The 13,377-nt window shown below is 30.3% G+C and overlaps 1 protein-coding gene across 6 annotated transcripts in view; it reads left to right on the plus strand.

The window, feature by feature from the left end:
- Window positions 1-13,377, plus strand: part of LOC134721540 (uncharacterized) — a 56,937-nt gene that overhangs the window by 14,127 nt on the left and 29,433 nt on the right. The window contains exons 1-2 of one of the 6 annotated variants that reach the window (XM_063584622.1): window positions 8,193-8,441; window positions 9,493-9,649. The exons of 2 other annotated variants lie outside the window; for them this stretch is intronic. Coding sequence is in view for 2 of the 4 variants with exons in the window: in XM_063584619.1 (XP_063440689.1) it covers window position 8,441 (1 nt within the window). In the remaining 2 variants the exon portion in view is untranslated. Of the gene's footprint in view, window positions 1-5,138; window positions 5,307-8,192; window positions 8,442-9,492; window positions 9,650-13,377 lie in introns of those variants that run through there. 3 more of the 6 variants (XM_063584621.1, XM_063584619.1, XM_063584625.1) reach the window with 3 other exon arrangements.

A 13,377-nucleotide genomic window follows, 5' to 3' on the forward strand; every position in this document is an offset into this window, starting at 1 on the left:
TACCTGCTGCATTTGTAGTCACCTTTTTTTTTTACTGAGTAGCCTATTTTTCATTTGCTTCCATTAGTTGGTGTTTTTCATAAGTGCTTTTTTGGTTTCTATATGGATTAGACTTGATTTTTTTGTATGAATTGTTTTTTACACTAGTCATTTGGGGGCACTTAACAACTTGCTGTTCGATGGGAGCCAAGGCTCCATGTTGAAGGCGTGCTCTGACCTATAACTGTTTACTTTAATATTGTACATTTTTAACTTGGATGGAGTGTTCTCATTAGCACTCATACCACATCTTCTTATCAATATTCAGTGTGTACGGTTACATATTATTGCTTAAATCCACTTCTTTTCACCTTTGATGAATAGTTGTCTCATTGGCAAAAATACCACATCTCCCTGTTTTATTTCATGTGCGAAGGTTTGACATTATAACATTTTGAGAATTGGTTGCATCAGTAGCAATCTAAGAATATATTTGCACATAAGAGTTATCTTATCTTAGCTTAACAGAATTTTTATAGAATTGCAGAACTGATAAACTAAGATGTGCATACTATATTCTATTGTTCATTATCGTTTTGACAGTCAGATCTTCAAAGTGTTTTCTGTTTGACCTAACATGTCGTTCAATTATTACGTTATGACACATTTGATTTCTTTATTAGGAAAACCATAATTGTAAAAAAAAATAAGTGACCGTTAATTCATTCTAATTACATAATACATCATATCTACAAAATTTAAAAAGCGGGAAAACCAACATATGAACGTGTTTAAATTATTATTTGACAAATGTACTCTTACAAAAGTACAAATATCAAAGAGATATGCATACAGAAGGAATTGATTGATTGATTGATTTGTCTATCTGAATTGTGAAATAAAGTTAATTTACCTATCGACTCGTGTGAATTAAGGTCAAGAAAAGAAAGAAAAATCGAATATTTATTTTAAAAGAATTTGAACAAGATGAACCAACACCTGAAGTGGTTATCGTGTGGTTGTGTAATATTAGGTAGATACCGAAATGTTATTATTTAAAAAGGAAAGGAAGACTATTGTTTACTGGAAAATACTGCCTCATTATTATTTTTTCGTGTTTGAATTTATTTTATTTTACATTTGATACTTAATATCTTATTTTTCGAAACACAAAGAAAAAATTATTCAACGAGATTGATAATGCTGTTTCTCCAATGTCAGAAAAGGCAAAGTTCATTTGCGTCTAGTGCTGTTTGTCACATCTTGCAAATTTTAATTTGCAACTTTGAAGATAATTTGTGCTGATGATGGATCTTTGGTATGCTATTTTATACCCTTAGTCTACTCAAAATTGTCAATATAGTTGGTATAAAAATAAGGAGATGTGGTATGTACGCGATTGAATCAAATATCCACCAAAGTTCGAATAAAATAAATGAAAGCAATTACAGACCTTCAATAATTAGGAAACCCCATACCGTATAGTCGGCTATAAAAGGCCCCGACATGAAATTTATGAACAATTCAAATCAGAAAACTGGTTCATTTCTCTCAATATTTTTGTTCTTGATAATTGTTATTCTAAATATCTGTATGATTTGGGCTAAGACACCATAAATCTAGAATATTTTGACATTAAAAAATATATCATATTCTGAATATCAAAAGATAAATGCATAATGTGTCACTAAGGGACACAGATTATTACCCCGCTTGCATATAAAGTTAAAATTGGATATAACTCAAAAATGGTGAAAGTTACGCCACCCAAATTGAACTGGTCCTGGTTTTGCGGTAATATGTATTGTGTATAATTTGCATAACATTTAATTGAGGAAAACTTAAGCTAGAGAAGGGATTCCAAAACGAAAATTTCAGCAATATTTTCAATTTTAAAAAGGCATACATGTACATTATTTAACTCAAAGACGATAAAAGTGACGCCATCCAAACAATATCAGTGTTAAGTGCATAAAACAATGTTTATCAGTGTTATAACATTTAATAAAGTGCCATTACCGTTAGAGAACGGAAAACAATTCCGTGAAAGACGAACGGACGGACACACAGACGAATAAGGCTAAAACTTAATGTAACCCAAGCTGCGGTGGGACACAAAAAGGAATGCATTCTACTAGTTGGAAACAATTTGATAACGACCATTTAACTTCAAGAAGATTTGCACAATATCATTTTCAAAAGAAATTAGAATTGTATTTCAAATAATAATTTTAACAAAAAATGGTGGTGAAGTCATATCATTTTAGGCTTTTAGTTTGTCGATTTTTTCCATAGATAATGGAAAATAAGTGCAATATACGCAAAAACAATATTTATGAGCAATTCAATACAATGCAATTTTAATTGCAGACACCCCCGTATTGTGCGTCACATCGAACTACAAAGTATTAAATCAAAAACGAAAAAAAAAATGTATATATGAGTTTTAATGAATTCAGTTCATTTGCCGTCAATTGGATTATTTAAAAAAATTATATAAAAATCGAAGAATTCATGAATATTTGATAATTTCAGTACAATTGTTAGATATGCGAATAATTACTTAAGAATCTACCATAAATTATAATTAATGTCAGCATTTAGTCTATTTGTGCATTGATATATATAAATATATCAAATGCCCGATAAAATGGCGACCAAAGAATATAAATATACATGTATGAATGCATTGTATCATAATCATATGTAATATTGAGATTTGCATTTGTCGGACTTGTTTTTGTGAAAATTAGGTGCGTAATAAGTTTATTTATTATTTATTATGTATGATTTCTCGGAAAATGATTTACATTATAGATCGATTGTCTTAGTATTTGATACATCAAGGGGAGAATGAATATATTTGCATAAACTTAATCACTCCAAATAAGTAATTCTATAAGTATTGATATATTAACAAAATATATGTACTGCCATTGTTTTGTTTTGTTCCCCTAATAATAACCCAAATGTTACGATAATACAATGAACAATGATGATAAACTTCCGCGGTTAAAATATCCTTGGTGGCATTTCCTTAAAATATTTTTGTTAGAATTTTTCAACGAGTTAAATAACTTGGTACATAAAACACCTTGTTTTATTGCACTTCCCTCCTATGTTAGTGTTTGTCATTTATTTTTTATTTATTATAAGTGTATTTATACAATCGCAAGAAATCATTTGACAGCATTCATACAACAGGTAGGAATCAAACTTACTTTTATCTAGTTTATTTTCAACATCTTACATTTACACACGTAAGGTATAACCCTCACGAAGAGAACTACCATTTGATTTAAAGGAGGGACTAGGATGAACAATTTTGTCCTGCATTTATTATTTTGTTATAATCTCTGTCCTGCCTTTTTTCAATACTCAATCCTACATCCCCCCATTTCAAATTCAAATGATAGCTTCCTGCGATATTTAATTCCTTATGATTTAGGGTCCTCGGTTCTCTTCAACGTCGTTCTTTATTTAGCATTGAACTTTTTTTATTCGAGCGTCAGTGATGAGTCTTTTGTAGACAAAACGCACAGCTGGTGTACGAATTTATTAGTCTGATAACTTTTGATGAGTTTTTTAATGGCAATTTAATATAATTTCTCCTTTAACGACCCTGACATGTTGTGATGATTATGATGATGGGATTAAAGGCATTAATATTCTATCTCTCTTTTAAACGACCTTGACTTGAAGAATAATGATGAAGTGCTCAACAGCAATTTAGTATTAATTTTTCTATTCTATATAGTTACCATTTCCAGCTTTGTATCAAGTATGTACATTCCAATATAGGTTCCATCACGGAGAGGTTTTAATTAGTAGCATTATACAATGCAATTTCTTATATGGCTCAAAGGATGATGATGATGTACCTAAACAAATCAATATTCAGTTTCTAGATCTCATTACCATACGTCTCATGTGTTTCCTAGCATTTGAAAATTCTAGAACATTGTTTATTTTTCTACAATAAAAGGATCTATTATAAAGTCGATGCCTTCAGCAATGCTTGACTATTTGTTCTCTTTCGGAATAAGGTTAAATATATTCATACATCTAAATTTATCTACATACATTTGTACTATGATTTTTTATCCATGACTTCTAAGAACGCATTTGAATTTATTTCAATCTCAGAAAAGCAACTTCAACCATGATGCATTACTGTACTGTAACTTGTTCAATTAGCATACCTTGACACGCAAGACATAATTTCACGTTTAAAAATATAATGATATTATCTATAAAAGTAATGAACAATACGCCTAATAGAAGCTTTTTCATGGTTTAATTTCATTGCTGTTGTTCTTTTATTTCATGCTCTACTTTTTTGCTTTGTTGTTATCCTTTTGCCGTAATAGAATCATATTTTACGTGGCCAAGGCAAAGCAACGGCTACCGACCGGATGCCGAACGTTTTACCAATCTCTAAGACTTGCGCAAGAGTTTAGCAACGGTTCTAGTTGGACTCATATTGCTTTTTAGTTTTTTGTGAGGTGTTTTATGGACTGGTTTTTTTTTTCGATCTTTTTGTGTTGTCATGTTTTTGATAGACACCCAGGTATTTCTTTCTCTCTTTTTGAATTTAAAAGAGAACAAAAACGATTTACTTAAAAAGAAAATTTTAAGTAAGAAAAGATGGCACTTAAAGGCTCACATAAATTCATGAAAAGTTTCTGTATTTCCACAACTTCTGTATCGAGCTTGAATAATCTACTCTCTCACATTACACACCAGCATGGCGCAAGATTACTTGGGACATGTCTAAAATTGTGTCCCTGGAAAGATGAAAACCGTCGGCTAAAAACAAGAACTTCAATTGTTAAAATAAAAACTACGCACAATGAAATCATTGTCAGCACTTTTTGAAATCATATTTCAAAAGAAGTTTAAAATCTTATAATTTAAATAAAGTTCATGCGTATATATTATTGATTATTTATATAAAAATTATATAAAAAAAAGACATGACTCAAATTTAGATGTTAATTTAAAACTCATAGAGAATAACTTATCGACTTTGTATTTAATGCTTTGATTTAAATTGATCAAATTACATGTATATTCTTTTACCTATTGTATCAAAGTGATCTGAGATCAAAATTTATTGTGTGAGATCACTTCTCAGTCACAGTTTCGGGATTGGTGAAAATAATTCCATTGTTTCGGAAGGTTATAATTTACACTGGACTTAACCCAGGGCCACTTAGAAAGAAACACCAACAGGAGATCAACCTTGTAGAAATTTAATTTGAAATAGAGACTTCAAATACGTAATCTGTATTTTTTCAATTCGGACGAAGAAAAGACAGTCTTTTGTAAGTTTGAAAAATGTTTTTCTTATTCTTTTTTGTCTATTTTGGAAGAAGAAAAGATAGTCTTTTGTAAGTTTAGAATTTTTTTTTCTTATTCTTGTTCAATTTGACATCTTGTTTGACAATTTTCATCTTATGGATGTATCATTTGTCAAATCCTGTCGTTTAACATTTTATCTTGACGAAACGGTTACAGTACTCTTATTTGCATCTTAGTCTAAGTTCCGTATCTATCGGTCACACAACTTACTGTCAGGTTTTAAGATAATTTATACTATTTGGCTAAATTACTTAATTTTCATTACTTCTTTCAAAATTTGTGATATACTTGTGAGACATTTAACTGATTGTTTCACAAGAAGAACCCCCTTACAAGAACTACGATTTTTGTCAAGATGTAGGACATAGTGAAAGTCGGTAGCCTCTCTAAAAGGTAAATAACCTAAGCAATGTATACTTTGATCAGATGGTGAATTTTTATTGCAATGTCACGAGAAAATAATTTATCAAGAAAAAAACAACTGATGTTATAAAGGGTTAACTATGATAAACTACTATACAAATACCACTTCATGTTTTCTTAATCATTCAAACACACCCGTATCTAAACCAAGGCATTGCCCGGACTATCAGAGCAGAAAGTCGACTATTTACCAATCTGTAAATGATCATGGTATACAAGTTGATTTCCAAATAAAAAGAGAAAAAATATCCGTGTGTATAAATGTTTGTATTCTTTTGTTATTAAAAACACATTAGTCTTTTCTATACAATGAATCTTTTGTTAAGCTTATAACTTTTGATAATTATGATTAGTTATTTGTCAATAAAAAAATTTGGTTGAACGCCAATAAATCACTTTCATCTGTAATATAAGGACCAAATCGGTAAATGGCAAAGGTGTCCGACCACTATTTCACCCACTCCAACATATATACGTATCAACAGCCATTTCCTAATAAACAAAGACATCTTTTGATGTCATTGTTTACTGACAATATAACCAGCAAATTTGCAGAAATGAAACTTTTTGTGAAAGACCTAATAATTTTGGCTCAAATTTTACTTATTAATTACTGTGAAATCCTTATTTTTAGTGGGATACCAATTTTCGTGGATTTCGTTTGTTTAAGTGAAACACGAAATTAAAAGTTCAACGAATGACAAAGTTCCTATATGCTCTAATGCAGTCTTCGGCAAAACTACGAAATTATAAATGTTAACGAACATGATAGTTTTCCTTAATTCACGAAAATTGGTGCCCACCAAAAAAACATGAACCTACATTAGTTTTTATTAAAAATGAGGATAAATGCACTTCAAATAGATATAGGAAGATGTGGTGTGAGTGCCAATGAGACAACTCTCCATCCAAATAACAATTTAAAAATTAAACCATTATAGGTTAAAGTACGGCCTTCAACACGGAGCCTTGGCTACTTGTTATATTTTCTATTTTGCAAATTCAGATGTTATAGATATATTTTGAAATTTCGAATTTGCAAAATAGGAAATATAACATACTTATCAATTATTGCCGCAAAAAAAGAGTTTTTTTCTAATAGTAGTTGCCTTATGGACGATTGAATTTCATCCCAAAACTTCAAACATTGGGGGGGGGGGGGGGGGAAATTGGCATGTAGAAAGATGATGCATGTACAGTTCAGGATATGCATGTTTTCTATGAAGAATTTTTAAAGCTGTTTAACTTGAAGTTGTTTAAAAGATAGGGATATTGAATAAGTAAGTGGTCTGACATCCCAATACTTGTAGACTATTGTAGAAATGCACCAACGATTTACATTCAGGTTTTAATGTTCCGTATGACATTGAGTAGTTTTATGTCACATATACCTGGATTTTTTTGCGCATTGCCGGGTTATCAAATTATAGATTTAAGATTTGTATCATAAGACCTTAGAATGGCCATCATCAGACTTAAAATGGCTATCATCAAACTTAAAATGGCTATCATAACTTATGATAGCCATTTTTAGTCTGACGATAGCTATTCTAAGTCTAACTTATGGTAGCCATTTTAAGTCTGATGGTAGCCATTTTAAGTCTGATGGTAGCCATTCTAAGTCTTGTAATCTTATGATAAGACTTAATATTCATATTATATACCATAAAATAGCTTGAAATTATTGACTATGCTAATGGATAATCAACGAAATAAAATTAAACACGATATAAATTTTTTAAGCGGTTGGCTGAACGTTTACCCTTTCCGTCTCTCAAAGTCAACTCGGATACTATTATTAACTAACTTTGGTAAGCATAAAAGTCATATATGAGAATTAGACAGCAAGCCAGCTTCGCTAATGATAAAAAAAAACGCCTTCTAGAAATTATCATTTGGTCGTTATCAAAACACTCTCAAATACTGATACTATATACGAAAAATCTGATTTCAAATGAAATTCTACATATAACGTAAATAAGCTTATGATTTAAAAAAAAAAGATAAAATCACCAGGAACATAAATTGAAAGTTGTCATTATAACTTAGTCCATATATCTAATTCACCTGACTTAGCATGTTACGTAACAATTAGGACACAATGTCCATAAATAGAAATAATTAGTAATACTGAACATAATTTATAAGCTTCAGACGTTTCCTCATTCCTTTCCTCTTACCATCGTTCCAGATAACATCTATACTGGAGAGAAAGAAAAAAACAAATACAAACATTATTCAATGTTTACATATTATACAATTCTATGTTTTTATTCCGGGACTGTATCATTGAGTTTGTAAACAACATTTTTGGACGTTTAACGAGTCTGACTTGTCATGTTTTGTTTTATTTTAAGAAAATAAATCCAAGATATTATTAACTGTTTATGTACAAGATATATTGCCAATTTCACCGTTTATGAACTTTGGACACATAACAAGAGAAAAGTACAACGGTGACGGATCGTTTCTTGTATATTATGGTATTTTTTAACATGACAAATTGAAACTATCTGTTGTACCGGACGTAGCTAACAAGCAGGAAAAAATCATCTATCGCACACTTGATAATGGACAAGGCTTTAGTGTTTTAAAGTTGAAACCGTTTAATTCTTGCAGTTTCTTTAACGAATAGTCATGAAATTTGGTCACAAACGAAAATAAGACCAAGTCAAGTAAGTACATTAATTACATTTTTACTTACTACTACGGGGAAACTTTGTTTACTGATTACAATTTTTAACTATATAAGTGTGTTCATTTCGTAAAATTGTTTTCGATCTAAAATATGCATCCTTCAAAAGAATTTCATTTTAATATTGCATTTAATTATCAATAGTACTTAATAAGAATTCTATTTTACATCCTATGTCAGCCATCATGTCAACAGTAATATTTATAAACATGGTAAATTCTGAAATGCATAAAGGAATCATTTTTGTTTTAGAAATATTGTTACGTGTAACTACATGACCCTTTAATCTTTTATGACGCAACATTTGTAGACAATCACGCGATATGTATATTTCATTGTATCTGTATATATATATCCGCGAGAGATCATTCCACGAAAAAGTAAGTATAGGCTGTTTCGTATTCTTTAATTTGCGTAGCATGCTTTTATAGCTGTCTACACGGTATGTTTTTTTCATCGTTGAAGGCTGTTTGGTTGCCTATAAATTCTTACTTAATACTTTGGTTGACAGTTGTTTCATTGGCAATCATGTCACATCTGCGTATTTTTATATTGTTGAATTTTGTTTCGGCATTTATATCCTCCAGATGCACCTGGTACCTTTCTTTGGTCGCTTAAATGCACCTTTTTTACTGCAACACATTTCCAATGATGCTCTCGTTACACGGCAAGCTGTGAGCTAGTAAAAAGAAAATACATGAAATCTAATACACGCAAAAAATAAGTTACAATGTAATTTGTAGTAAAGCAATAAAACGATTATGGGAAACCGTATATTGTGTCTTTGATCATGTACATTATTTCATAAAAAAGGTATCATAAAAAATAATACATTTCACATATTTATTTCCATAAATGCCATCGTTTTCTCATAATCATCTACTCAAGCTTTTTTTCTTCTTCATTTCTTTATTAATTTGATCTATTCCCACTGTAAATACCACACAGAAATGTAGATACAAATTTTTGAATATATTCAATAATGAACATACGTTTTTATTTTTTTCATTCATTCGGAACTTATGTTGCAGTCAAAATTAAACTAAGAGGAATTGAATATACACATAGCTGTTTTGACTAACTGAACAGATTATTGTCACTCAACGAGGGGCGCAGCGAGGATTTGGAAATGTTGATGTCCGTCCGTTCGACATATCGAGTTCCAAAATCAGTATTGATCACTTTTTGGTGAGTTATTCCGATTTTGAAAATTAATGTACATTATATGGGTAATGTAAAAAGCATTGTATCTACTAGATTAAAATGAATTTGCACTAAAGGTTAACATCAGCAAATGAGTTTGAAAAAATGCCGACTGATTTTGTTTTACCAAACTGATGACCCTTATAAATTTGAAATTGTAACGAAACAAATATAATGCCTCTTTCGCCTACATTTTCAGCATCAGAGTGCAATTTGATTCGTATCAATGTAGATATGAAAATATCTTGCATGAGTTCGAAAATCAACCGAATATTGCAAAAGTTATGCCTTTTAGACATGAAAATAATATTCATACGCGGCAACGGCAGTACCGTGGCTGTCACGCACTCATTTTTCATCAGTTTTCTGTGAAAGTGTTTATTAAAGATAAGTCCCAGCAATAGTACAATCATCGTCGTTTGAGTTTGTTTGGGGAGTTATTCCATTTGAAATGCGAATAACATACAATCCTACATTCAATGGAAAGGTTTAAGCGCCTACATCATCGAAGTTTTAAGAAATGCATGTCAAAGGTTTATATAAGTAAAATCTAAAACAAATTTGAACATTGAATATTATCGAAATTCCAGTATATCTGCTGGTGGTCTTATTAATTATTTGCAGCATTCTTTTGTAATGCGTTTAATTTAAAGAGTTATGAAAACCGACGCATAGAAGGTTGTTTTGTGAGGATGAGTCATTGATATTTATGTTCTAAAGTTTACCATTGTTTAGAAAGTTTCATTATTTAAACAAAAATTAAGTCATAACTTTGTTGTACTGTTACATACAGGTTACAAGCAGTTTTTTGCATCTAATGTGGCTATATATATTATGCATAAAATTATAGATAGTGGACGGGGCCGTATCACAACTTTTCCTTTTATAAATGATGCCATCTGTTTAGTAACCTAGTCATCTGCGAAACAGGAGATATTGCACAATAATATCTCCTGTTTCGCAGATGACTAGGTTATAACATTGTGATACTGTGAAATTAACATAAGACTGATAGACTTTTCCAATTTGGTCCTATATTTTAATTCTTTAATTTTTTAGGAATACATCTCGTTTCGCATTTTAATCCCTTATATTATTCTTAGTATGTGTCTGATTGCTTGTTGAACTATAATGACAGAAAGCATCTGGAACAGTAAGGCTCAGTTTCCGTTTTCTTTGTTTTATACAAAGACAAATTCAGAAAAGTCTATCAAATTTATCTTATTTTCATAGTATCACAGCTTCATCAGATTCTGCCAATAAAAATATGAAGACGATTTTTTTTAAATTGTCAATTAAATGGTTGAGAACTTGAAATTATGATATTTTTTTAGTCTGAAAATTTCATCGTAACAAAAAGTAGTTTTAAGGTTTTGGTTTTGAATATTTGAGTGATAGTGAGGAAAATTGACCCTAACTCTTAGTTAATTCAATTTGGGACTACATGTACATGAAATAATTCAAATTATAGCTGACTATTCGGTATAGGTGTTGCTCATTGTTGAAGACCGTACGGTGACCTACAGTTGTAAACTTCTATGTCATCGTCATCTAATCTCTTGTCTAGTTGACGACCATACCACATCATTTAATTTTTCATAGACACAGTATATCTATAGACAATAACAGATGTAAAAATAAAATGCAATACTTCATATAATTTTCATACAGATATAGTTGTCAAAATTTACGCTTTACCTATATAAATAATGCGTTATCATGTGAATATATACTATGTATGTAATACTTATAATTAATGAGAACAGGAAAGAATTTATCATATTAGTTCATACGGTCATACATATTACACAAAAAGTGAAGTAATGAATTACCAAAAGACTTGAAAGATGCTTTATGTTTCAGGAATAAGATGACTAGTGGATTTTTTTCAATTAATGAGTAGCTGCCAATGTGAAATTTTCTTATAGTTTTCGGTCATTCATTTTCTCTGCAAGTTATAATGATATATCTTAACCCAAAATCCAAAGATTCTAAATTAGCAAAGTTTTATAATATGAACTTGTCTTAAATTTAATTAAATATAGTTTTATAAATCTTAAATAATGGATATAGAAAGATGTGGTGTGAGTGCCAATGAGACAACGCTACATCCAAATAACAATTTAAAAAAAAAAGTAAGCCTGGTTCATTCTTATAGATTTCCACTTTTATACTACGTACGAGTTTGACGATGTACAATGTTTTCATTTGTAAAATATATTTCACCTTCACAGTATATTTTGACCACTCGATATGTAAATGTAACTCATAGTTAGTCTGACTTCTGCGAAGAAAAATCCCAACAAACCAAAAAAGTGTAAAAAAGATGAACATTTTCAAAAATATTCAAATAGATGAAGCACTACCGCAGCAATTGTTAAAATCAGGGGGATCCATTCGGTTTTCCTGTGGTCAGAGCGGTAAATTTTATAAAAAATAATTCGTGAATTATGTTTGCTCAGGTTAGTCAGAATTGTTTGTTGCAACATTTTTTATTGGGGTTAAAGCCTTATAGTTGAATTGTATGGTGAAATATGTACCAGCCTCCATTACTATACGCGGTGCCCCTTTATCCTGTCTCTGGTCCTGTTAGAATTTTCAGTCTAATTCAACAAGTAAAAGGTGTTTATAAATGAAAATGTATTATTTGTCTACTTCGAAATCATATATTTTTTTCTTAGTCATTCTTTTATTTTCACGATTCAAATTGGCTTTAAGTGTATATTCTGCAAAGGGTAAACTTGATAACGGAATTCTTTTGATGTACAGAATATGCAAATTGATGGTTTACACTTTCCCTTAATAATAAACATCAGTTTGTCAGATGACCATCGGACGATCTTTTGCACTAATGAACATATGTTTTCACCATGTGAACATATATACATGTTGTAATAATGACCTATATGTGTGTGTTCCAAATACAATTATTTAAACAAAGATGTAATATCACAAATACTCTGTGCATCTCTATAAATCAAAAGTAAGTTTTTTTAAGACGTAAAAAATAAATGATTGCGGTTGATTAATAATAAGGTTAGAGTTAAAAATTAGATTAAGAAATACATTTATCAAATATTTTATGTATCACAAAAGAAACATATTTGTTTAAATTAGCATAAACCTTAAATCGAACAATATGACCTAATCATAAATAGTACATGAACATAAAGGTACATACGTTAAAAAAGAGGTTGTGAAGCAGTGCAGATTGCTTACATTTTGAGTTACACTTACAAGTTCACGTTTTCTTTTGCCGAATAAAAAGTAAAACAAAACAAAAAGTGTGTACTCGGCTGCCAACTAAGCTCCATACAGGCAAATAATTTAACATTTAACATAAAGAAGGGAAAAAAAGCATTTTTGTACAACTATCTGCATACAAATAATTTAACATAAAGAAATCGATAGTACAAGGTTACCCACTAAGCTCTGTTATATATGAGGTAAATTATTGTCTGCATCCACGATGCTAAATCATAATAAATAATTTAATGACAAAAACGATTTGTTCGAATGTAAATTGTAAACAATGATTGATAAATTATGACAAGCTAGCTTTATTTTTTGCATCGAAAATGAATTACTTCTACACGTGATAAATGTATCAATTTTGATGAAATCAGTGTATTGCAAGTCATTTAAAAAAAAACTGTTCCATCACAAACCAGGCTAATTGTATGTATATTTTTTTCTTGCGTGTTGAAGCAGTG

Source organism: Mytilus trossulus, chromosome 6 (genome assembly GCF_036588685.1).
Source record: "Mytilus trossulus isolate FHL-02 chromosome 6, PNRI_Mtr1.1.1.hap1, whole genome shotgun sequence".
NCBI classification, from domain to species: Eukaryota; Metazoa; Mollusca; class Bivalvia; order Mytilida; family Mytilidae; genus Mytilus; species Mytilus trossulus.